General features: G+C 46.4%; 2 protein-coding genes across 6 annotated transcripts in view; both read right to left on the reverse strand.

The window, feature by feature from the left end:
• The window catches only part of fermt2 (FERM domain containing kindlin 2), a 69,975-nt gene extending 50,477 nt beyond the window's left edge, over positions 1-19,498 (reverse strand). For 3 of the 4 annotated variants that reach the window (XM_076295590.1, XM_076295589.1, XM_076295588.1), the window contains exons 1-2: positions 19,293-19,497; positions 18,333-18,490 (exon numbers count right to left, since the gene is read on the reverse strand). In XM_076295590.1, the coding sequence (XP_076151705.1) occupies positions 18,333-18,489 (157 nt within the window). In that variant the 5' untranslated portion in view covers position 18,490; positions 19,293-19,497. Of the gene's footprint in view, positions 1-18,332; positions 18,491-19,292 lie in introns of all 4 variants that reach the window. The other variant, XM_076295587.1, reaches the window with a different exon arrangement.
• Positions 19,499-22,583: 3,085 nt separating this feature from the next.
• The window catches only part of ddhd1a (DDHD domain containing 1a), a 48,601-nt gene continuing 43,684 nt past the window's right edge, over positions 22,584-27,500 (reverse strand). For both annotated transcript variants that reach the window (XM_076295592.1, XM_076295591.1), the window contains one exon: positions 22,584-27,341. In XM_076295592.1, coding sequence (XP_076151707.1) covers positions 27,154-27,341 — 188 coding nt within the window. In that variant the 3' untranslated portion in view covers positions 22,584-27,153. The remainder of the gene's footprint in view (positions 27,342-27,500) is intronic.

Below are 27,500 nucleotides of genomic sequence, written 5' to 3' on the forward strand. Positions count from 1 at the left end.
GGATAATAGCCCATTCTGGGGGACACGAGTGGCCGCTGTGAGGTGTCCTGCTGGGGCAGAACGAGAGCAGTCTAGTCACGAGTGTGTGAGGCTGTCTGGAGCAGGAGAGGCAGTGTGTGTGTGTGTGTGTGTGTGTGTGTGTGTGTGTGTGTCAGTGAGTGTATCAGACAACAGGGTTTTGAGCATCCAGTGGTAGTCCTGCTTTCTGACTGACACACACACACACACACACACTTGAGTGGGCATCTCTCTCACACTTCAGCCAATCAGAACTGATCCTCACCCTAGTTGTGACATTACACTCCTGTTGTCAGTGACCGTGTGTGTGTGTGTGTGCGTGTGTGCGTGTGTGTGTATGAGATCCAGTAACCTCAATGAAGATGGGTAATTCAATCTGCTGCAGGCCAATGGCATCTCCCAGCTATAAATACAGACTGCCAAGGCCTGACGTAATGCTGAATCTAAATGACCACTGCAAACAGGGACAGGCAGAGAAAGAGAGAGAGAGAGAGAGAGAGAGAGAGAGAGAGAGCAAGAGAGAGAGAGCTGGGTCTAAGTAATTGGGTGTATTAAATGCAGGCCTGGAGTCCTTGGGAAGAGTGTGTGTGTGTCTGTGTGTGTGTGTGTGTGTGTGGGGGGGGGGGGGGGAGGCGGAAGCGAGTGTTTTATGACCTCCGCTAGCATGTGGAGGAGGGGCGGGATAGTGTGTGTGTGTGTGTGTGTTGGTGGCGAGTGTGAGTGTGTGTGTGTGTGTTGGTGGTGGTTATGGATTCAGATGACTCATTAGCACCAAGCCCGGGAAAGCTGATGGATAGCCTTGCCCCCCCACCCCTCACTCTCACACACACACACACACAGAGCATGTAATCCTGCACCACAACTGGCTCGCAAGTCAGTCTGGTTTCACATGTTTTACACATGAGAAATTACATCAGATCACCACTGCAATTACTACAATGTATGCACACACACACACACACACACTTACAAAGTGAAGCAAAGTCTGTCTGACTAACTAACAGATTATGTATTAGTCACATACAGACAGATTTATCATATTATTCCAGTATAGTAGTGGTTCAGACTGGAAACACTCCTGCCACCACGCTACCACACACACACACACACACACACACACACACACACACACACACACACACACACACACACACACACACACACACAGAGAGAGTGAGTGAGGCTGCACGCTACACAGTCATTAGCAGAGCCAACTGAAGCATAAAGTGTAAAAATCTCCCTCACATGGTTCCATTAGACAAGCTGTTCACCAAGAGCTCAGTATGTGTAGTCCAGGCAGGGGGACACACACCTAGCACACACACTCATAGGACTTACTGGCCTCAGAAGAACCAGAAAACGTACGAGGAAAATAGACAGACAGAAAGATGGAGGGAGGGAGAGGGAGAGGGAGAGGGGGAGAGAGAGAGAGAGAGAGAGAGGGGGAGAGAGAGAGAGAGAGAGAGAGAGAGAGAGAGAGAGAGAGGGGGAGAGAGAGAGAGAGAGAGAGAGAGAGCTACAGCTGGAGAAAAGAGGGAGGAAGGGGAGAGAAGGACAGGGGGAAAGAAACAGACAAATGGAGAAGGGGATAGAGTGCGGGTGTGAAAGAGTGAGAGAGTGAGGGGAGGAGTGAGAGAGAGCAGAGAGAAGGAGAGAAAGGGGAGGAGGGAGGGAAGGAGGGAGGGAGAGAGGGAGGGAGAGAAAGGGGAGGAGGGAGGGAAGGAGGGAGAGAGGGTAGGATGTTTGGGGGGAAACGGAACCCTGTTCAGGGAAGTGCTCTTTCCTTTGTGTGGCTGGTCAGACCTGTGTGTGTGTGAATGTGTGGCTGGTCAGACCTGTGTTTGTGTGTGTGTGTGTGTGTGTGTGTGTGTGTCTGGTCAGACCTGTGTGTGTGTGTGTGTGTGTGTGTGTGTGGCTGGTCAGACCTGTGTGTGTGTGTTGTGTGTGTGGCTGGTCAGACCAGTGTGTGTGTGTTGTGTGTGTTGTGTGTGTGTTGTGTGTGTGTGTGTGTGTGTGGCTGGTCAGACCTGTGTGTGTGTGTTGTGTGTGTGTGTGGTGTGTGTGTGTGGCTGGTCAGACCTGTGTGTGTGTGTGTGTGTGTGTGTGTGTGTGTGTGTGTGTGTGTGTGTGTGTGTGTGTGTGTGTGTGTGTGTGTGTGTGTGTGTGTGTGTTTCTCTAGAGGATATACATCAGCAGAGGGCTGGGGAGTGTGTTATCACAGCACTAGCAGAAGCCCACTGCCACAGAATGATGGAGGAGAATTCTAAGAATGCGGAAGTTCCGGTGGCACGTTCTGTGGAAAGAACTTTCTAGGTTCCTTCCTCGACAGCAGCCAGCTTTAGAACACTTCTGTCTCTAGTGCCAGGTCTTCTAGCCACTGGAGTCCAGCGGAGTGAGTGAGACACAGACGGCATGCAGAACACAGCACATACGTGCACGCACGCACGCACGCACGCACGCACGCACGCACGTCTGCGATAGAGACGACGTTGGTTAGCTTTACTGCAAACTGCTTTTCACTCTCCTTAGAGAACGTTTACAATGTCAATGTCAAAACATCATGTTAAATAGAGATAAATAGAGATGTTAAACTAAGTTAACTCTTAGTTATCTCCTTTGCAGCAGATCTAACGTGAACATTATGTGATCCATTTAATTGGGAATGCGTCTGCACTCACGAGAGGGAGAGAGAGCCGCAGGTTCCAGCTGGCTTGTGATTGTTGATAATTGATATCTCCTTCTTATAAGAAACATTTAAAAGGAAATCATGAAGGCAACAGTAGTTCCCACTACTGACAATTTAAAAACTGTGAGAGGGCCCAGCCGTAGGTACAGCACTAGCCATAGCGGAGCAGGCAGATCATTGAGAAATAAACGTGAATTAAAGTAACTGTCTTAAAGCGACAGTGCACAATTTATACATTTGTTAAACATCATAAAATTAGCAGTATAGCAGTAAGCAATTCATATTTTAAAAGAAATACTTTTCATACTAAATTATGGGCTATAAAAAATGTATTTTTTTATGTGTGTGTGTGTGTGTGTGTGTGTGTGTGTGTGTGTGTGTGTGTGTGTGTGTGTGTGTGTGTGTGTCGTGGGGGGGGGGGGGGGGGTGGAGGGTTGTTGTGCGGCCCGCCGGCCAATTTTCAAAACCCAATGTGGGCCTTGAGCCAAAACGTTTGCCCACCCCTGCCCTAGTCACACACACACGTAAAACATTGCCTGGGCTAGGCCGTGTGTGTGTGTGTGTTAGTGTTGTCACGATACCAAAATTATGACTTCGATACGATACCTGCCATAAATATCACGATGCTCGATACTAAAACGATACTACGGCGAAATCCTAAGATATCTGGAGAAGAAAGGACTCATACCTCCTCCAAGTGTATTGAGTCATTTGTGTTGAATTTGGTGCACTTTTGTAGTGTGTAGGTCAATTCTGGGTTCTAAACTTCCTACATAATTATTCTTTTTTTATAGTCAGTAAAATAGTAGGCCTACTTTGTGTGATTAAGTCCTTTATTGTTTGTTATAGTTCATTTACATTGTGTTGTGGCAATAAAGTAGCTTTAAATAGCCAAACTAGGCTAGATCAAGGTCAGTGTTAAAATTACTGCATGCAAATCACTGAATGCTATGCAGAGGGGCCTAATCTTTAGGCCATCTGATGTACAGTATAGGCTACCCTAGGCCTTCCCGTGTTCATGGGATTTCTTTGACAGTTGCAAAGGGGAAAATGTGAGGATAGTCTTCTTTGTGCCCAGTGTACAAGTACGACGTTCCAACCACTCAGGTCTTCGTCAGATAGGCCTACACCATTACCTGTTGCAATATATCTGTGTGCATTCCTACATTACGTCTATTTCTTTGATAACATGATTTGCTACCACGCACTGTAACAATAAGCCGCTATTATTATTAGGACTCAACACGCTTTGGTGGTGTTATGCTGTGGGCTTTAATTAGCGCATTTCGGGTAGCCTATCCTACATCTGGGCAATAATTATTGAACAAATTGCAGTCTACATGCCATGACAAATATTACCAGTAGTAGGCTGCTACTGACCGAACATGAAATAGATCGTTTACAAGTTATGGTAATGTTATTCTGGCGTGAACATTGCGCTTTCATCGCGTTAGCACCCTTGATTACAGCTCGTTATGTCTCGTCAAAATGATTACAGCTCTGTCTCGTCAAAATTCATTGATGAAGGAAGGTTATTCGCTTTATCCCAGAGAACCATACTCGTTTCACTTAGGCTAGACTAAAACATAAGAGAAGAACTTGGCACTAACCATGTAGTCGTGTTTTCTATAGCATATTCGTTAACCTGTCGTTCTTTGAACTCTTTAAAAATGTTGGGATATATCTGCGAGGTGTTTAGCCAAGTTCCATGCGTAGCCTACTGCTTTTAAATGACTTTGTGTACCTGATGGCTTGCCTTCACGCGATGTATCCGAAATAGAAATAGCACACCTTTTGTTTTATCCACAAGGCCTAGAACTGTCGGCAAAGAACTATGTTGACGTTGGCTGCGCACTCACTCACTCAGAGCTGCCTGCTTGACACGCCCACTTGCCTAGATGCGTGCAAGGAGCAGTGGGAGCAGCAGTTGACACAGACACAGAACGTTATTATTTTAATAAAGTATCGATTCTAAAAACGTCTGAAATCGTATCGTTTTTTGCGTGAAGACATCGCGATACCTTTTTAGTATCGATACACCGTGCAACACTAGTGTGTGTGTGTGTGTGTATGTGTGTGTGTGTGTGTCCTCCCGCCTCTCCCACAGGCTGCTAGAGACTCGTGTGTTTACATTAGGGGAGAGCAGCACGTTTCTGACGGACACGACGTGGGGGAGGGGAGGCAGATGACAAGGGCAAACGAACGAGGGAGAGAGAGAGAGAGAGAGAGAAAGAGAGGGAGACAGAGAGAGAGAGAGAGAGAGAGAGTGAGTAAAAGAGAAAGAGAGGGAAAGGAAAAGAGAGAGAGAGAGAGAGAAATACGAGTGGAGGACAGGCAACTAGAGCTCTAATGTAAAAGCCTTTCTGCTGACAGTGCTGGTTATGGTGGCCTGAATGCTCCAGGCCTGTAGTTCTGACATCCTCCAGTTTCAGCGCCAGTTTCCACGATCCTCAGAGGGACAGAGAGCAGAGAGACAAGGATGACCGTCTCCACGACGTCTTTATCTCAGACACAGAGGGCATGCAGAACACAGCACATACGCGCGCACGCACGCACACACACACACACACACACACACACACACACACACACGCCATGCAGAACACAGCACATGCACGCACACAATGCATCTCGAATTAGTACTTTGATTTCAGAGGGGTATTTATTGATCGTGTGGATAAATATGTTAATTTACACACCATTGATTGAGCGTTAGGGAGATCAATGATACATCGGGAGTCGCTCACATCATGCTAGTGGGCCTGACCAGGCCGTAGTGGGAGATGCTATTGAACTCTGCGAACTCTGAGGGATGAGCAATAACAAACATGACACAAGCCCCACAATACAATCATACACACACACACACACAAAGAGCCCAGCAGGTAGGGAACAGCAGAGGGGGTAGTCTTAGTGATGAGCCCCACCACACACACACACACACACACTATTAATCATGTCCATTCTTTTCAAGATGGACCAGTAATGGATTTGTGCTGCCTAAAATACAATGCACTCTCTTACACATACACTTAATCATTTAAATTCTGCTCGAGATGGACCAGTAATGGATTTGTGCTGCCTAAAATACAATGCGCACACACACACACACACACACACACACACACACACACACACACACACACACACACACACACACACACACACACACACACACACACACACACACACACACACACACACACACACACACACACACACACACACAGCAGGCAGTCTTAAGCGCTAAAAATCATTAGAGGCTGGGAGAGGTTAGTTACGCCTCGGGGTAGAGGTCTCCGTGGCGACAGCAGGCAGACACGACGTGTTAACGCAGCGGGCGCCATGTTTGGAGAGAAAACAAAGTCGTGCACGTCCTAAACGCCTCAAATCCGCTCCTGTGGCCGCCGCTCCACGCTGCTCCGCTCCGCACGGCTGGTCACCACCTGTTGGAAAACTCGGACGGCCTTCTCTCTAAAAAGGCCTCTCCACGGGTCAGCCCACAGAAACCTCACAGACGGTCAATATTGAGTGTCTAACAGATAGCACACAATCGGCCAGTGTGGAGGGGCTATTAGCCATGCGTGAGGAGTAGACAGGCCGGCTCATGTTGACTACAGATAGACATCTCTGGACCCGCGGTCATTTGCCACGTCAAACCACTCAGTCTAGATCAGGCAGCGGTGTGTGAAAAGATGCAGGCAGAGTTTGCATGGCACCAGGAAGCACGACACCCGACATGGAGCAACAACAAAACAACAACATGGTTTTTCATCTGTTTTGTCTTCTAGGAGCTGCTTGTTTACAGACGACTTTAGTAGACGGTCAGAAGAGGTCATCTTATTACAGTAGACAGTGTTTCCCACAGAATTGAATTCTATTTGTGGTGGTAGGTTTGCAGAATTAACTTGAATGCAACAGTTTTTTAACAAATTAGCGCAGCGTGGTTATGATGCTAACCAGATTTAAGCACAATGTAGTACAACCTGGAAAATCATAGTGTGGTGGTCAGTGTTGATATTGTGGTGGGCCGCCACAAATAAGTCAATGTAGGGAAACACTGAACTAACAGGGTGCCAAGCTACAGATGACAGACGTGGGGCAGTGGTGGCTACTGGTTAGCACTTCGGACTTGGAACCGGTTCGAACCCCGACCAGTAGGCACGGCTGAAGTGCCCTTGAGCAAGGCACCTGACCCCTCACTGCTCCCCAAGCGCCGCTGTTGTTGCAGGCATCTCACTGCGCCGGGATTAGTGTGTGCTTCACCTCACTGTGTGTTCACTGTGTGCTGAGTGTGTTTCACTAATTCACGGATTGGGATAAATGCAGAGACCAAATTTCCCTCACGGGATCAAAATAGTATATATACTTATACTTAGAAAAGATACATCCAATCAAAGCAGAGAGAGAGTGTTCCTCTTCTAGAACCTAATTATGTCGGAACAGTAAGTGGGAACGAGCAGCGTGTCTTTGATTAAGCCCTAAACCACTGAAAGACACAGATTTGTGTCAAACTAATGACACATTATTTTATTTTAATTACTAACGAATGCTGATTTGATTCCAATTACAATGGAAAAAAATAAAACATTGTAGCCATGACTTCAGAGTTAGTCATCCCAGACACCCAGTCAGGCACACACACACACACACACACACCTTGGAACAAACTTCGGAACAAAATCGGTGACAACACCCCACTGATGAGTGTGTGTGCCTGTGTGTGTGTGTGTGTGTGTGTGTACGTGCGCATGTGTGTGTGTGTGTGTACGTGCACATGTGTGTGTGCGTGTGGACTCTAACACTTGGCTGATTCTTGCTTTTAGAGGCACTATTACCAAACATGGGTCCCCTCGGCCCGGCTCACTGATTCACCGTAAGTGGCATCTTTAAAAATACGCCCCGAGTAATTACGGCTGCGGCTGAGTGGACCGCAGCTTTATTTGGACTCCACTTTAGCCCATCGATAGCCTATTGAGCCAGAACGCCACTTATCGGCCACTACAAACATTAACTTTGCATGATCTTAAAAAGCCATCAGGTGGAGGACTCCCAAAGCTGACCTGGCAACCACTTTAGGAGCTGGAGAGTATGTCTACCTGAAACACAGTGGTGGATTGGGGATCACTGGTGGATGACCTTCAAATGACCTTCAAATGACCTTGTCTAGAGAGATGTCCATCTCTTGAGGTGTTTGTGTGTGAGAGCCATGGTCATCCAGGAACAGCGAGCTAAATCAATAACAAGGTATCTGATCTGGTTTTCAGACACTCTAAACTCCCACTGGGACACACACTGCTACAATACCTTTAGCATGATTAAAGAGAGTCAGGAAACGGCGACTTACACACACACACACACAAACATACACACATGTGAGAGAGAGAGAGAGAGAGAGAATTTTATTTATATTTATTTACTTTTTTATTTGTTTATTCTTACTTACTTTTATGCTCTTTGTTTCCTCACTAACTTACTTATGATTTGTATGCTTTGACAACACAAGTGCTCTTGTCATGTCAATAAAGCTTTTTTTGAATTTGAATTTGAGAGAGAGAGAGAGAGAGAGAGAGAGAGATACTGTGTGATACTACTGTGTTATATGTAACATTAGCTTTGGCAACACTGTACCCAAACAGTCATGCTAATAAAGCTCCTTTGAATTTGACAGGGAGAGAGAGAGAGGGAGAGAGAGTGAGATAGAGAGAGATAGAGAGAGAGTGAGAGATAGAGAGATAGATAGAGAGAGAGAGAGAGAGAGAGAGAGAGAGAGAGAACAGAGAGAAGGGACACATACAGTAGAGAGGGAAAAGAGAGAGCTAAAGAAATGAGAAGAGAGTGAGACACCTGGTCACCAACCCGACTGCTGCTGCCACAGCTGACCTCAGATCTGCACATGTGCTGGGTTACAGCACAGGGCACCAGGAGCTGGACCTCAGATCTGCAGATGTGCTGGGTTACAGCACAGGGCACCAGGAGCTGGACCTCAGATCTGCAGATGTGCTGGGTTACAGCACAGAGCACCAGGAGCTGGACCTCAGATCTGCAGATGTGCTGGGTTACAGCACAGGGCACCAGGAGCTGGACCTCAGATCTGCAGATGTGCTGGGTTACAGCACAGGGCACCTGGAGCCTCCTGCGCTGCACTAAGGTGGACCATGGTGGACATGAGCCTTTTAAAGCCTATATTTATGCTTACAAGTTTAGCTGCTTAATCTCATACGGAATTGTCATGTCATCTTTGTTACATTTATGTCTGATAAATCAACCATTGTTTGTTACAACATGACCGCACTGAGAATGATCTTCACACATCCAACTTTGGGTAGACCAGACATGCTTAAAAAACACCTGGTTCTACAGAGATACAAAAGGTGCAACAATCCAAAATCTGTATTCAGTTCAGACACCTACATATATTTACAGTAAGCTCCAAAGTACAATTCTAACATTCCCATAGAATGATGCGCCTTAAATTTCACACAATCCCGGCGTTAAGCAGACACAAGCGTGTCCTGTGTATGTCACCAATGACCACGCTGTTGAATGGGCAGCAGTGGACCCGCTGCGTTAGGCACAGCGTTTTACTGTGACACAGGCTGGCCATGGTAATTTTAATACCACAGATGAGACCCAGTCAGACCAATAGTATGAAAAATCAGGAACAGAGTTTATTTACAATGATGTGCATCAAGGGAGCGACAGCATGACTTCACCTAAAGATCCATCAGCTGCTCTCTCCTACAATTGATGTGCATCACTGTAAATAAACTCGGTTTTTTCATACTATTGGTCTGACTGGGTCTCTATTCATCTGTGGTGATCTCCACGATGGGAACAGGAACCCTGGTGTCCCAGAGCGTTCCTGCCAGGACGGAGCGCTGTTGCCCTTTATAGAGCGCAACATTAGAGTCTCTCTGTCCCGTTCTCTGGGGCGAACACGGTGAGAGGGCCTTTTCCTCCCAGGGACATGGATAGTTTGTATCCATTTGTGTCATAATGTAAACACAGGAGGACCGGAGAGGCGAACCACCCTTCCACGGCTTTATGCAATTACCCGTGCCTGCCCCGCTTGGGTAATCCCATTACGCAACGTCTCAGGGATGCGGCCGGCCAACCGGAAGGGTGGACGAGCAGACAGGCGGCAGGGCGGAGGTGTCATTACCCAGAATCCTCTCCCCGCCGGGGGTCCACCTGAGCAAGGCCAGGAGGAGAGTAATGCTGCTCGATCAGCATTATTTTGGTCAATATTGAGGTCATGATTCTTTAACAGGATCAGTCAATGATTTGGGAAAAAGGGGAGAGGTGGAGCCATCACAATGTCAACTGTCCCCAACTTCCAGGAGCTCAGAGAGAGATAGAGATATAGAGAGATAGATAGAGAGAGAGAGAGGAAGGAAAGGTGGAAGGAAAGGTGGAAGGAAAGGATTTCCTGAAGGAAAGGTTGGCTGGCTTGCTTGCCATGTACTTATAGGTACCAGAACTCCTCTGATGGGTCACAAACGTTTAGCATCAGGTTGTACAGAACAGGTGACACTGAGTCCTCGAGTGGAGCGTTGTGACAGGCTAGCGTGTGAGATCGTTATCACGGCGAAGCCCCGGCGGGCCGAGTGGGGGGGGGGGCAGTATGGCGATAAGCCTCACAAACGAGATGTATACAAACCTACACAAAGACCCCGGCATGGCCACCATATCAACTTACAGCCATCTGCGAGCACTCGAGGGGACAGGGCATGCAGCCATTATGGAAAAAACCCTGTGTTACACAAGGGCATATTTAGCCACAATGGCTTCCGACTGAGAATCTGACATGCCACCCCAGTAATTACAAGTGGGCATTGGCCTGGGCACCCACACATCAATCATCCAGGAAACAGAACAACAATACCCAAGAAATGGCAGATATGTCAGGAATTCTACATCTCCTCCAACATCTCAGTGCTTTAATGAAGAACAAATGAGCAGAAATCACCAGCACTTCCCCACCACAGGCAGTGGTGTGGCTCCAGGCTGCTGCTTCACTGTGTGTGCGTGTGTGTGTGTGCGTGTGTGCGTGCATGTGCGTGTGTGTGTGCGTGTGTGTGCGTGTGTGTGTGTGTGTGGTTAGCGGGGCGCAGATCTTCATGAAGGGAATAAATTACAGCAGGACTCAAGCGTGGCAACAGGAAGTGAGGCAGGGCAGGGCTGCTACTTAGACTAACTACTTCCTGTCTTGCAGATTAGAGTGGACTGAACTGTAGACACTGGCCTGGCTACTGGACCCTCCTCGATCAGGCTAGCACAGTGTCCAGACACTGGCCTGGCTACTGGGCGACTGCACTGCAAGACCCTCCTCGATCAGGCTAGCACAGTGTCCAGACACTGGCCTGGCTACTAGGGGTGGGCGATATGGACAAAAAATAATATCTCGATATTTTTTGTGATTTTGACGATAACGATAATTAGTCGATATCCTTTTAAAAAAATGTTTTTGTTAAAGTCAGAGTTACTTTACAGCTCATTATTTATGAATAGCATCATTACAATAATAACTAATAACCTAACCTGTGACTTTTTAACCAAATCAACCAATGCATTGTCACTCTATGACACATTTCCAATTCTGCCCCCACTTGTGTGTGTGGCAATGACATGGTCTAGCCAGCTACATTAGAGAAGATGAATAGGCCTAACAGTTTCCCAAGAGAAAGTCTGAAGCTGAAGTTCCTTTCAAACCTTTACATAGGATTCACTGTAAAACTAAGAGCAGACCAACAGAGTAGCCTACATCTCAGTTATTTCCTTATATGTTTTGTTTTAGAGCAATCTTGTAGGTTAGCATTCCAAGTTACAGAATAGAAACTAATGCGTTAGCTTATGGCTAATGTAAATGAGAAATCCCATAGAGATGCTAACAGTTAGCATAATCGGTAAACGTAGATATAGAGCGAACTTCAGTCCATTTACAAAAGAGTTACATGAGAATAGTTATTTGTTTACAACTGACTTATAAAATACTCAAAGGCTAATGTTTTCTCTCCATATAATACTGTGTAGGACAAAACGTGACTGTCTTATCAATGCTACTTGAACAGAAGTAGCCACATAAAATCCCAAGTAGGCTACTCTCGCTGCACAAAATAAACATTAGGCGTGCGTGAGACAACTTTGTGACCCACTAGTGATCACGTGACACTTGCTCTGCTGCACTTCTCCCGCATAGCCTACCTCCTGGGACTGTATGAGTCTTCAGTGCGTGATTTCGAGTGTTTTTTCCCCATAAGTAATTTAAATACTCGATAATGTCAATTTGCACATCGTTAAAACAACAATCACGATATTATCGCAGACGATATATATCGCCCACCCCTACTGGCTACTGGGCGACTGCACTGCAAGACCCTCCTCGATCAGGCTAGCACAGTGACCAGACACTGGCCTGGCTACTGGGCGACTGCACTGCAAGACCCTCCTCGATCAGGCTAGCACAGTGTCCAGACACATGCTTAAACACTAAACAAAACTACTGGAAGCATCCCTTTACAGTACTTTTTCCTTGTATGAAACATAAGATATGATACAATAAACTAACAATAAACTAATAAACATATAGTACCACTTTGTACATATTTACTGCAGAATGCATTCCTTGTGTGAAACGGGAGATACCATCTACACATTCTCCAGTAATGCATTACACATATGGTTGCAATGCCGCTTCATTTTCTGTACGTAGGAAGATAGCGTCAACACATAGCGCTTTCCATTCCCTCGCCAGCCCTCTGTCCACACCCACAAACAGATGAGCGTTGGTGGGGTTTGCCGACACACACACACACGCATGCACACACGCACACGCACACACACCAACACACACACACGCAGTAGCGCTCAGCAAAGTACGTCTAGTGCCTGATTGTTCCATTATCTCATCATCTCTGAGGTCGCACGTCACATGACTCCTCGGCCATGGAATGCTGGGTAGGGAGGGTGCATCTTCCCTTCTCGTCAAGCCCCTCCAAAACAAGAAGAGAAAAGGAGGGAAAAATCCCCAAAGTCAGGGACCGAGGGGGGTCAAGACCGAAGTCCACAGGAAAGGCCGGCATCCTGAGCTAAATCGCCTCCATTTCCTAGCTGGAGTCGGCCCCATTGTCAGCTCCGATCCATCTGCCCCTGACTGCAACAATCTCAGCTATTTATGCCGAAAAGCTGACAGCAGGACACTCCAGGCAAGCCTGCCCCTTAGCCTTCATAACTTGTTTTCTCATTTAATCTGAGGGAGTTTAAAAAAAAAAAAGAAGCATTTAAATGTCATGTTGTCTTTGGTGGTGCTCCATTTAGAAAGAAAAAGGCACCAAAATAGCAGAGGATTATTTCATCTTCTCGATGCTGCCAAACGGCTATTAAGTACTATTCGTGATGTGGCTACGTGAGATGTTGATTGTTAAAGGAAACTGGTGACGACCTTTACCAGAGCCTGAGAAGGCCCATTAACTCCCTCCAAACTTTTTGGCCCCAATTACGCAAGATTTGTTATGAGTTACAACAGCATGCCATCCAAGAAAGCCCTTCATGTCTAAAAAGGGAACAATCCTCAGCAAGCCAAACATACAGACAGAGAGAAAGAGAGAGAAAGAGAGAGAGAGAGAGAGAGAGAGAGAGAGAAAGAGAAAGAGAAAGAGAGAGAGAGAGAGAGAAAGAGAGAGAGGGAGAGAGAACCTGAGCAGTGAGACAGGCAGCAGAAAATACTAGAGTGACGGCAGTATTCAGGGAACATACCAGAGCCTGGAAGTCATTTCCTGTTGGACAGAAGACTTTTATGGAATTCTATCGGAGCTTCTCACGTCACACAGCAGGAAAGCAGAGCCCCCCCCCCCCCCAATCCCCCCAACACACACGTACACATACCCCTAGAATGTGTGGGAGTGTGTGTGAGTGAGTGAGGCAGTCCTGGAACACACACACGTCTCCCTAGACTAGACTAGACCAGACCAGACCAGACCGCATCTCTTTCCGTCACCACGGTTGTGCTCCTTAGCAACCAATAGCTCAAAGCACTGGAAAGAAATGGCAACTTGACCAACGCAGAGCTTCACAAAAACTGACCGAATTGAAACTCAGGAGTCATCAGTGACGCAAACAAGCCACCGTTGGTCCTGCCGCCCCTCCCTCTTCAACATTATTAATGCTCCCCATTCTCATCTTACTAGCAGGAATCGAATGACTTCCATTTTGTTTCCGTCTCCATCACGTGTGATTGTGGTGGCACTGCTGCTGGGAGTAGCTGTAGCCTCACCATGACGACAACGACGACAACTGATGATGATGATGATGATGATGATGATGTCATGGAGAGTACAGTCTGATTCGGAACTCCATGACAGGAAGTGATGGGGTGGAGTCCGCGGACACGTTCCGGCCGCAGTGACTGGACAGCACCCTCTGCCAAGCACTGCCTCGGTGCGGTGCGGGATGGGCCGAATTACAGATTCACGAGGAGCGGCACGCTTTGCCTCTGTGCAGTGACTCTGTCTGGGTCGGCACCGCTGCATTCCATCTGTTTTAATGGGGTTCAGTTTGCACTGCCCTGGATTCCTGGGATTTCAATAAGTCTGAGTGCAGAGTGTGTGTGTGTGTGTGTGTGTGTGTGTGTGTGTGTGTGTGTGTGTGTGTGTGTGTGTGTGTGTGTGTGTGTGTGTGTGTGTGTGTGTGTGTGTGTGTGAGTGTGAGTGTGAGTGAGAGAGAGAGAGAGAGAGGGGGAGAGGTCTCCTGAGAACAGCTATGTTTAAGCACCCGTCTCGAGCCATCGAGGATGAGAGCGCCTCCCCTGCACTAAATCATGCGTGCACACTCCAAAATGGTTAACGAGTGACACGGCATGGAAATCATAGCAGGATATTCGGCGTGGAGGGGCAAACGCGCAGCCAAGAACAACACCCTCCGCTCCCCCCCAGAATGCATGAGAGATTCGGCCTCTCTCCTCCCCTTTGCCGAGTAGCCACTGCTCAAACACTAACAAACACCAGGGCCTTATGTGGTAATCAGGGGAGAAATCAGCAGAAGCCCCCCTCTTCACAACAAAAAGCCTCCAGCATTGCCAAGAGTAATATGCAAAGCACAATAAGGATGGAGGTCTTAGGTGATTGGCGTTTCCAATCGTTAAATCTTCAATAAAGCTCTGGTGAGAAAAGCTGGGCAGGAAATGAACTCTGTGATCAATAAGAGAGTGCTTTCCTGGCATTTCCTTATCTAATCCATTCAAATCGCCGCTGGGGGACAAACCTGGGGTGGGAAGGAGCAACGAGACGAGAGACGACAGCGATGACTGAAAACGTAACTCCGGAGACACTCCTGAAAGCAACTCTGTCTCTGGCCATTAGAGCCAGACGGCTTTGTTGTCTAGGCCATTAAAAGATAGAAACTCTCTCCAAGCTGCATCGTTTAAAAAGCATAAGTTATTCTGCCCTGCGCTCCATAAACATGACACGTATTTGGCAAGACAGCTAAAAGCATCAAACTGCCCACTGGCTATAGTCCGGAGAGAACTCAGCTGGACAGAACATTTAAGCACCATTATACACACACTGCTGATGCAGCTTTTCACATGACCACATCACAAGCAGTCTGCATCAGGACCCCAAGCGATGAGGAGAGTGTCCAAGTCCTTATGGATGTTGCCATAGCATCCGTGGAATCCATAGCATCTTGATGGCAGAGGGCATCTCGCAGCACCTCATGGAACAACTGATGCTGTTTATGTTTATCCTAAAAATGCAGTCTAGTAATAGTAGTTCATTCTTTATTGCAAACGTAATAAGGTCAAAAGCATCATTACTCTTCTTGAGAGCTGTTTGCAACCTCTGGGGCTCCTGTGTCTATGTTCATGTTTGAAACTGGTGAACGGGCAAAGTACTACAGTAGTAACACCAAGACTTTAATTCCCAGGAGGCAAACATACTAAGAAATGTGTTGTAACATGGAGAGCCAAGGGTAAGACAGCGTTATAGTATTTGACTTAGAAGAAAGCTAGTCTTGAAGTTAGTTCAGTCTTGCTTCATGAGAGCAGACACACACACACACACACACACACACACACACACACACACACACACACACACACACACACACACACACACACACACACACACGATGTGTGCTGTTCAGCAGTGTTGAGGGAACTGAAGGGGCCTTTCAGAATGGCCAACCTCTGACCAAATAACCACCCACCTGACACATCAACCAATCACTGCAACCCAACAGGCCCATGTGACTATATGACCATACTACTGGTAAACAATTTACAGGAGCTTGATCTAAAGCATGCAGTGATACAAGACACCAGGGGGTCATGGGGAAATCCAATGAGATAAGCTGCCATACAAACTAATGCAGTACTATTCAACTACAATAATGCATTTCCCAGTCAAACCAGTCCCGCTCCTGGACATAATCCTTACGCAAACTGCATATGCATGTCAGAAGCTATCTATACAGTACCCGTGTGGATAAACCTTTCAAGCAAACACAAGAGCAACACCAGAGACAAACATCACCAAACAAATGCATCTGCTGTTTTCAGAAGTTAGCTGTGTGTTTTTCACATACCCATGTGTAAATGATAACAATGAGGCCGATAGGACTGTGGTGAAAACACAACTTATTCTGCTTTGGCATCATATGCATTACATGAATCACCTCATCCAAGGGAGGGACAGGACAGCACACAACACACACACTCTCTCTCTCTTTCTCTGTGATGACAACACCATGCCGAGCACATAAACAGACACTAGCATTTGCACTCTCCATGCTTCAAAGCATGAGCAGCTGCCATAGGAATGAATCTGGCTGCGGATCTAGTGCAGAGGACAGGCCACATGAGGCCCAGATCTCTCCCTCTCTGCAGAGCTCAACACAGCAGTGACACACACACACACACACACACACACACACACAGACACACACAGCAGGAGGTGAACTCCAGTGGGCCATGGGCACCACACCACCAGTCCCCCTGGAGATACTAGCTGGTGTGGCGTGCCCTCCTCCAGGTAAACCGATGCTCAGGAGGGAGGGTGAGCTGATGACCGCCAGGTGGCCATGGCTGGTGAGAACCCATTCATGTTGGGGCCTGCAGCCTGAAGTACCAACTATTAACACGCTCTGTTCCCAAGATGGAGATTAGGAACATGATGTTGGACCCCAGCGCCCCCAATGCACCATACACCACTGTGAAGTTCTCTCACCATACCAAATATACCATAACAAAATCATGAATACAATGAAATTGCATTCAACCATGAGTTAAATTTTTCTGCATCTGACCCCAGAAAAGATCATCTTCTTATCCAGACCCAGACTGGACCTAAAGTCACCAAATCTACCTGAATCTACACCAAATCAACGCCAACGCTATACTTAATCTATGCCGAATCTGCACCAAATCTATGCTAAGTCAGCACTAGACCTGAGGCTATCTCGGGTGGTGGTCACACTCACACTAGATCACTTAATAAACACTGTACATGGCTTGCAAAGTCAAGGTTTGTGTGCTAGCTCAGAGAGATTAAAAAGCTGCATAATGATTAACAATATGTCCTTTGCCCAACCGTCTGGGTCATTTGTGGTTGTTCTGGTTCACAGCTTCCTCAGATCTTCATGTTTCAGGCTATTTATTGAAAATTGACATACAAGTCCATCCAACCATAAAAATGATCAGTAATATTAATTTTTGCACACATTCGCTCATCGATTATAATATGCATATAGTAAATTGGGTTGTGATGGTTTGTTATTTTGAAGCTTTGGTAAACACCGCTCCAGATGGCACTAAAGCAAAGATCTATAATAACTTTTCAAGACATAAGAGTGCCAGCCTCTCCAGAATGTCTTGCAAAAAACTCATAAACGACGTGGTTTTTGTCTTGCTCTCTGCTGGGGGGAAATAGCAAATACACACGGGATGGAGCCTAAGATGTGGCTGGAGTAGAAAGAAGCATTCATCTCTCCCCACAAGCTCGCTCTCATGTGCCCAGAGCTGCAGAGCATGGGGAGGGACCCGGGGCCCACAACAAACACACTCCTCAGTCATTGAGCAGTGCTAAAGTGCAAAGGCCTTGAAAAAATGAAACTGTCATAGATTGAAGCTTTGCACACTTTATGGAATGTGAAGTATTAGAGGGATTTTGCCACCCCCACCCCCCCTTCACACCACAGCCAGTCTTTCTCACTATGAACTGGGGCAAGTGGGCAATCCACGAAGACTACACCGACTCTTTCCCACGCCTTTTACATCGTCAAATATACTACTTTGGGGATTAGTGGCCATTGCTGTTGACACATACCTAACTGGTCTGGTCTCCTCTCCCTGCTAGACGCTTATTCAAAGTTAGAGCTTAATCACTAGCTCATGTCTCCAATTCACAGCACTTTGCAGCATTTGCCTGGAAGTGGACATTTGTCATGTGATAAGGTGTTTAAACGGGGAGTAACGGGGAGTGTACCAACGCAAGAATTCACAGCCAGCCTTGTAAACAGAGCTTTGAAAGCAACAGAGCTGGGTCAATGTTCTCACTTATCTCAAGACAAGACGTCAAGCGAGCACCAAACGGTCGTCTGTTCATGCACATCATGATCACTTTGTTCTTACCGAGTTCTTCCACGAGCTTTAGCATGACCCCTCCAATGTGAATCTCCCCGGTGACCCGCAAGGAGACGTCTTTATGGAGGTCGGTCACATGCATCTTCAGTTCCCAAGTCCCGTCGGCGTAGCAGCCATCGGGCATTCGTATACCGTCCAGCGCCATCCTGCACAGACACCAAAGAAGCACAACAGAAGTCAAATCGGCACTTTCCGCTCGTTCAACTTCAAACCGGCTGGCTGCGCCTGATCCACGTCACCTAAAACAGCGAGAAGTAGCTGTGCGAGTCTGCTGTGGTAGCCTACTGTGATTAGGTTGAAGCCAGTCTGTTACATTGTTGCATTCAAAGGTGTTAAAAGGCCCAATCCAAGCTGGAAAACATTGTAGTGGAAATAGGCTAGCCAGCTGTGACGCGCCTGAATGAAAAGGCGTCAGAGAGTTTTCAAAGGAATTGACAACGCTGTCCTAAAACTAATAGGTCTTAAAAAGTAGCACATAGCACACATTTAACATTAACACCAAGTAAAGCTGACTGAAGTCGTAGAAACTGCGTCACTTTCGTCAAAATAGAACAAAGCACAGGCCAAAAGATCGTATACACTTAAAAACTGTGTACTTAGGTAGATTGACCTTGTTTCAGCGCGTAACACAACGAATGGACTTCTCACCTGCTTTATCTAACGGTAAAGATAAAGGGAAATATGGGTCTGATTACGTAAGCAACTCCACTACAAGTCAACGCAAACTCCCTCGGCTATGGGAGGCATACAGCGGGAATCACCCACCGATATACAGAGGGTAAAGTTCGTTAGCAATTGTTTAATGCTAAACAAACACTTATATATAATTTTGAAAGCGAAACTGGTGAGCGTTTTGTAAGATGACCAAATCCGTTATCGTGCGTAAAGGGAAAGCATAGCTATGGGAGCTAGAGCAAGAGGCGAAAATCTGTTAAAAGGTTCACTCACCTTCACAAATACACCAACCCAAAACCAGAAAAACCGCTCAAACTTCCGATACTTCAACAGTCAACAAGTTTTTCTTACTTAAAACCATATATTCAATCTTAACGGGACAAAATCCAAAGAACTATTCCAGCCGAAGTATCCCAAAGTGTCTCCTCGGGTTTTGAGCTAATGGAGACCAGTGTCCGTCTCTTTCTCCCTCCCTCCCTCTCTTGCTCCAGCAGATAACGTCACTGCTCCAATCCTACTTTTCCTTTCAAATGGTGCGGGCTCACCCCTGCCAGATATCCTTCAACTGCCCCCCTCCTCGTTTTATCCATTGTGCAGAGACGCATTAAAAATTCATTAATGTAGTTGTCCATTTCTTTTAATGTGTGTTCATTTGAATGGCTACGTGGCGCTTTACTTGTGCATTTATGGTTGGGGGCTACTTGAACTGATTTTAATGTTTGGTTCCATCCTCAATCTTTCAATGGAGACCGCGGAGAACACCCGAGAATGCAGTTTGAGTGTGGAGTGTTGAGTTACTGGATCGTTTTCCCGGTGTAGCCCAATTAAGGATTTCTTCAACCGAGTAGGCAATTCGTACGGGGTAGATTCAACAGTTGATGGGCTTCGGCGTAGTGGGACGTAGTGACCGCTGCTTACGCTGCCATTTAAGGGAATAGTACGGAGGTTGCGGTGGTACATCCGGGGAACACAATTGGTTACTCGACTTGAAATTTGCACACCGTTAGTCACTATAATATAAACATTAAAACATTACATAGATAATGTCGTATTTACATATCGCAGTCAGTCTGTGTAACTTCAAAAGCAATGTTAGTTTGTGCTGTAATATATTTTATTCCATCCACTGCATTTATGTTTTCACAAAATTCCTTGCAAAAAAAAAAAAAAAAAAATTTTCTGTGTAAGCCTACAGGCTATTCCTTAAAGTTCAGATGCAAATTTGTCAGGCAGATATGGGTTTCTCTCACTCTTTCCCGCTCTCTCTCTCTCTCTTTCTCCCCTTATTTCTGCCCTGTGAAAACCCCTTACAAGGAGTGTAAGTTGTTTTCCACGAACTTCTATTCATTCTTTCTCTGAGACATAATGTTCAAAAAAAGGAAATAGACATAATCTCGTATCCTATCTCTTAACCAGCTTAGTCCAAAACACAGAGACATCAGAGAGCCCATTTGCCTCTGTTCACCCCTTGCTCCCCACATATGACAAGTCAAACAGAGTTCACACACCACTTAGCATCTTATTTATGTGGCCACGATGTCCCGTGAAATCACATAGCCTTAGGCAGACTTTCTGGCAACGGCAAACAAAGCTGCTATATAGTGAGAGCACTTTCCCTGGCCATTGTTGATCATTTGGTGAAATTCACAGAAGCCTCAGTGACACACTGTTGAATCAATACTATATGTCAAAGAAAAAAAAAAAAAATCTCCCAGTTTACCATGCTATGGTGAAGCAGCTGTGTTTTGTCATGAGCACACGAGTTGCGTTATGATATACTTTACGCTGACTACTTTATGGCTTGTTTCATTCTGATAGTTGTTTGGGCTTTACATCACAAGCTCACTTGAGTGGGATTCCTGTAGCTAGCCAGTTTTAGCGTCCAGGGACCGCAGTATAGTACATTTCAGAGCATTAGAGGCAGAGGGAATGTGTGGCTTGGCTCTGGGGCGTCACTTTCTGTTTTTCCATCAGATTCTCTCTCTCTCTTTCCTCCCTCTTCCTATCGCTAGCTCTGTCTTTCCTGTATAGAGCACCTCTCCCACTTTTTCTCTCTTTCAGTTTTTTCTTTCACTCCCCGTCTTCTTGTAGCTCTCACTCCTTCAATCTCTCCCTCTATCCCCCTCTCCAGGCTGTCAGGGAGGCATGAGGCCTGTTCACGTCTGCTGCCTCCAGATCCAGCGCAGGAATTTGGGCTGCAGCCTGCATCTGCATCAAAGCGATTTATAACCATGCTCCCTCTCTCGCGCACACACACACACACACACATAAACAGACTCTCTCACTGTCTCTTCCACACATACACATTTTCTCTCTCACACACACTTTCCCTCTCTCTCTTACACACACACACACACACTTTCTCCCCCTCTCTCTCTCTCACACACACACACACACACTTTCTCCCTCTCTCTTTCTCCCTCTCCTCATGCCCCCCTCTGCACCCATGTGTGTGTCTGGCAGCAGAGCCATTGCCTTTTATAGGCAGTGTTTTAATTACGCTGTAAACAGTGTGATGTGAGCAGGAGATGCAGAGCAGAGCAGTGCAGAGAGCAGTGGGGTCTGCGGTCTAGGACCGAGAGTGTGTGTGTGTGTGTGAGAGAGAGAGAGATAGAGTATGTGTGTGTGTGTATGTATGAGAGACAGAGAGTGTGTGTGTGTTTGTGTGTGTGTGTGAGAGAGAAAGGTAGCATAGCACTAGTACTTAAGAGGAAAGGCCCACCTCAGCCAAAAGCAGTGACTTTAGAGCACTGGACTGGTAAGAGATGTGTATAGACTTGAGTGGTATTAATTTGTTGAGAATTGCTTTAAAACTTAAACTGTTTACCATGTTGTTAGTCGTTTTGGCTAAAAATGCGTCAGCCAAATGTAATGTAATGTTGATGTCAGTAAATGTAAATGTTTTGGAAGCTGTGTACCTATGGGATATGGGACCCAGCTGTAATAAAATAATAAACACATATTAAACAAACAAAAAAATATAATCAAGAAATCATTCTTTCTGTACTTTTTGTTCAAATTCATCACACTTTTTGTGTATATGAGTGTCTGAAGTCATGAAAACATATTTGAGGCAGCATCAGTGCCAGTAGAATAATGATGTTTGCTGCCATCTTGTGGTGAAGTTATTCAGCACACTATGGTGTACGTCTAGCCTGGGCCACATCCTGCGTTGTGGTCAAACAATCCAGCAGTCAGTCAGAGTTGAAGACTGGAAACTACCCCAAGTGGACCTCCAGAAGCCCTGGGCATGCAGGAGAGGTTGAAGTCTGCTGAGATGGTTTAAGATTGGGGTTGGATTTGGAGTTACAGGATCAACTTAGACAGGCGGTGGCAGTGGGATGCAAGACTTTATAGTCAAAACCTTGTCATGCATTGGGGTTGTGATATTTAACATCACAATTTTTACAAAAGTTAACAAAGTTGTTAAACTTTATACTTCAAGTCTACCAAATGGCTCTTTCCTGAGGAAATGTTTTGTTCAAGAAGTTATAATTAAATCAAAGAAAATAAAAATCTGTATCCAAAAAAAGAGATGTTTAATAAAAGATTAGTAATACAGTGTTTCGAATGGCAGTTTGGGTCCATTGCCACCATGGTTTATTGCACAATCTCCTTATCGAGCTTCTCCCATCAAAACATCCAAGTAACAGTAACATCAGAACAGCTTTAGTTTTCGTTCATCTGAGAAGAACAAGAAACAGCAATGACATCATCAGATGGAATCTCAATGCAGACACATTCTGGAACACAGTTGGACACAGTCCACACACAGGCTCTTGCAGGTCAGAGTGAACCACAGCCATTCATTCCTGGACATCAGCCTCATGTTGACGCAAACAAAAGAGACAGGGCAGATATTGTGCATTGGGCATAACAAAGGATAATGCTCACCCTAAACAGGATGAACTACATGAAGGATGCTGAATGACGGGTGCATAGAAAAGGATAATGCTCACCCTAAACAGGATGAACTACATGAAGGATGCTGAATGACGGGTGCATAGAAAAGGATAATGCTCACCCTAAACAGGATGAACTACATGAAGGATGCTGAATGACGGGTGCATAGAAAAAAAGACTAAAAGAAAAAAGAAAACAGTTTGTGATTATCAAACATCTTTGACGTCATAAGCCCTCAGAAACAATCACACAAAGCTTTTCTCTGGAAACGCTCAAACGTTGAGGTCCAGTTTGACCAAGTCGTCATCTGAAGTATGAGGCATTTCTGGAAATCAGTGGCCTAGCGTTGTTTATGTGCTTGTAATACTGAAAGCAATGGCTGATCTAATAGCTCTTAAAGGGGGGTCATGTTAAAGGTTTAGCCATCATCACAAACTAGCTAAACATACCCGGCCAGACAAACAGCCACGGCATGCAGGGGAGGATAGATCAGTGTGCTTGCAGCGCTATATGGCTGCCTATGGTACAATATTCTCACTGTTAGTATAAAAATATAACAAGTCACTTGCATGCCATTTTGAAATGGAACAAAATATTATATTATACTGTATATATTGGCATATATATATATATGTATATCTACTGTGTGTGTGTATATATATATATATATATATACACACACAGTATATATGCCAAGAGCATCTCATCACTGATCTCTATCGTCTGGTCACTGCGATGAAGCTGTAATGGTGACAAATCAGGACAGGACCAGACATGACAACGAGGGTAAGGTCCATTATTTTCTTCTAAAGCTTCTTCTCTGTGCAATTCAAGGCTGTGCTATTCAGCTTGTGCAAGTTTTTGCATGGTCTGTCACGTCCCTCATTGCCAACAGCTACACGACTACATCAGAATACATGTAAGTGCTTCATAGGGAATCCACTATGTGTCCATATAGCCGCCACTCTGCAACTGACCCAGGAGCGTTGGGGCAGATCCAGATCGGAGTCCAACCCCGTCGTCTAGATTTGTGTGTGACTCCGGTCAAATCTGGGTCGGATCCGTTTCAGAGTCACCGGCTACTTGGGTTGGGCCTGAAATAGGTACTGTGGGCCCGGGAAGGCATTCTGGTCCAGTTGGTGATATCAAAGTAAGCCATTACTCACACACTCAACATGCAAGCAGCAACAGTGACCCAAAGCAGTGGAGACGTCGGTTCAGCTACCACAGAGACACGAGGATCCGGATCAGAATGGGCAGGAATGGAGCAGGTTCTGATATGATACAAAGAGTCTGGATCGGAACAGATCTCCAGAACAACGATGAGATGAACACATCACATAAAAAACAAAACAAACAAACAAACAAACACAAAACCAGTTCAACCTACATGTGAACAGGAGTCTCTTCATTAGAAAGTCTTCAAAAGAAATAAATGGATCTTCTACTTGCCCTTCCAGTGAAATCATGTACATGGAAAAGAACACTAAGGAACAGTAATCTATATTAACATAAATGCATGTCTCTGTAACCAATCGGCCACCGTTAACAGCCCTTACCAGTGACCAGTGTCTTTGCATATTACATATTACTTCTTTTGACACCTGAGAGGTCCTTAGAAGACGACATCGGAGCCCTAGACTTTAGCGGGGGTTTATCTGTGCGTCCCCACAATGAAAACACGCCATCTTCCACACTGAGCAACAGACAGGGACGCGTGGCGTGGCGTGATGTGATGTGGCGTGGCGTGATGTGGCGTGGCGTGATGTGATGTGGCGTGGTGTGGTGTTGTGTGGCGTGATGTGCCGTGGCGTGCCGTGGCGTGATGTGGCGTGATGTGGCGTGATGTGATGTGGCGTGGCGTGATGTGGCGTGATGTGATGTGGCGTGATGTGATGTGGCGTGGCGTGATGTGGCGTGGTGTGGTGTGGCGTGATGTGGCGTGGCGTGGCGTGATGTGATGTGGCGTGGCGTGGTGTGGTGTGATGTGGCGTGATGTGGCGTGGCGTGATGTGCCGTGGCGTGATGTGGCGTGATGTGATGTGGCGTGGCGTGATGTGGCGTGATGTGCCGTGATGTGGCGTGGTGTGGTGTGGCGTGATGTGGCGTGATGTGGCGTGGCGTGGCGTGGCACCACACTCCAGGACAAGTACAGACTTCAATGCTGCCGTAAGATTTAAACGGAAAAAGTCAAGACTACAAAACATATATTCTCTTCAGTTTAAGTGATTTGGAGTGTTTATGTAAACAGTAGTAACCAAGGGCTGACTTTTTGTGCAGTGATTACTATTATACTATTATATAATAACGCTGTTTTCACCGTCCAATCGCATGCAAACACCTGAAATATAACATCTCTGATTGATCCTCGAAAATGGCACGAAGGATGGTGACAACATATTAGTCATCTCCCTCTATGTGCTGACCTAGCCACACAATGGATTTCCGACATGTCTCCCAGTGGCACTGACTGACCTCGGATGACCTTTCAAGGTCGGCGTGATGTCGATCCAGTGACCAATCACGTCTAGCTCCCTAGTGTGGACCTCATCAAAGGGATAGAAAGTGTTGGCGGCCTCTGAATGACCTGCAGTCGCATGACGGACCAGGTCCGGCGAGCCGCTCACAACGCTGACTGCCCTCCCTCCCAGTGGTGTGTTCCTGTCTCTGAGCCGTGAAAACACACAGCGTGACCTTTTCAGTGCCATTCAAGAGTGCGCTGGAGGGTGGGAGCTAGTCAAGGCTGGCTGAGGGGTCATTACGACCTCCAAACCACTTCTAAACACCCCACGCAGATGCTGATTCCACCCACACTGTCGTCATGGCAATTGGACGGCCACTGTAAATGCGACCGTCGGAGCGGCCCAAAGAGGGTTGTTGGTGCCCCTGTAAGGAGCTCGTCGGACCCGTCCACAGAGGTCAACTCTACAGCAGAAACAGCGAGCTGGACTGCAGCTAGCTTTTGCTTTGGATGCTTTTTCAAGAGAGTGAAAACAGAAGTCCCACAGCCCTATATAGACTTGCCTCAGACATGCATGCCGTTAACAAGAGCAGGCCCAAGATGCACTGCTGAGCGGCCCTCTACTGTAGCGACGCAGGGGAGAGTTGATAGATGCCCAGTGTGCCATCTCAACAATGGCCAGATAGCGCAGACCACAACCAAGACAAAGACGAGAAGGTAGATCTGCTTCATGGAAAGCCAGCAGGCTGAAATATCAGCACCATCAGTTTGTGAAGTAAAAAAAGGGCATTGCTTTTGAGCAGAATCTGAAGACATCTTTTCTGTCGTTAAACATTGGTGAGATGTTTGACAGCTACTTCATGCTTGATTATATCAAGGTCCACTACAATCTGGAATATGAAAGGTAAAAATATGCTGACATTTTAGTCTCACTTCAGTCAAAATGGTGCAAAAAACAAAAAAACAAACGGAAGCTTAACTGAGCAAGACTGTTTCATAGGGAAATATATTCATTTCTAGATAAATAAATACATCTTTTGACCCCTTTGACATTTGTATTGTATGTTTGCATGGTTACCATGGTTACAGAAGTTTGTTTTGCTTTGCACAGGTTCGGCCATTATCACTCTCCTCCATCTCAGAGTTCTACATGAGGTCATGTTCCCTGACACAGGAAGATTATACATGGGAGAGAGATAGGAGGACATCAAAGAAGAGAGTGTGTGTGTGTGTGTGCATTCAAGTGTGTCACTTTTTTGTCATCAGGTCCATTGTAGCTGATACACAGTTCTGGTAATATGCATTTTTGTAAGGTCCAGATGTTTTTGACCAGGACATGGCTTTAGACACACACAACCGTGGTAAACACCTCTCCAAACGCAGAGCCCACATCCATATCATCCATGCTGGTGTTTCTGGGCGTGCGTCCTTAGAGAAGACATCTGACCAGCTGTACGGTCCTTCACGGGACAGAGAGGCGACTGAAGCATTTAGTGGAAGAGGAGAAGAGACGGACTGTCCAACGTATGGAGGGAGCAGGATGGACACCAGGATGACCTGGAACAGTCTACTGTGTGTGTGTGTGTGTGTGTGTGTGTGTCCACAGTGCCATATATGTTAGCGTGTGTCTGTCTGTCTGTCTGTGTGTGTTTGTAAGGGGAATAGGTGAATAAGTGAGTTAATAGGTCCACAGTTCGATCTGTGTGTGTGTGTGTGTGTGTGTGTGTGTGTGTGTGTGTGTGTGTGTGTGTGTGTCCACAGTGTTGCCCATCAGGCAGACTCGTGGCTGGGCTCCTCCGGTGACTGCGCGGACTGTCTCTGCTCATAGATGAACGTGAGCAGGAAGAGCGCCACGTCCAGGTTTGACCAATAGGCTGTGTGCGAGGTCACCGCTGACCAATAGCGGCTCTCCACCATGCCCTCGCGCAGCTCGAAGTCGATGCGATGCTCCAGCTCCACTGAAACACACACACACACACACACACACACACACACACAGACACAGACACAGACACAGACAGACACACACAGACACAGACACACACACACACACACACACACACACACACAGACACACAGACACACACACAGACACAGACACACACACAGACAGATAG

Source organism: Alosa pseudoharengus, unplaced genomic scaffold (genome assembly GCF_046254945.1).
Source record: "Alosa pseudoharengus isolate Yale_2024_CS ecotype anadromous, Long Island Sound unplaced genomic scaffold, YU_APseudo_1.1 YU_APseudo_1.1_scf_2, whole genome shotgun sequence".
NCBI lineage: Eukaryota > Metazoa > Chordata > Actinopteri > Clupeiformes > Clupeidae > Alosa > Alosa pseudoharengus.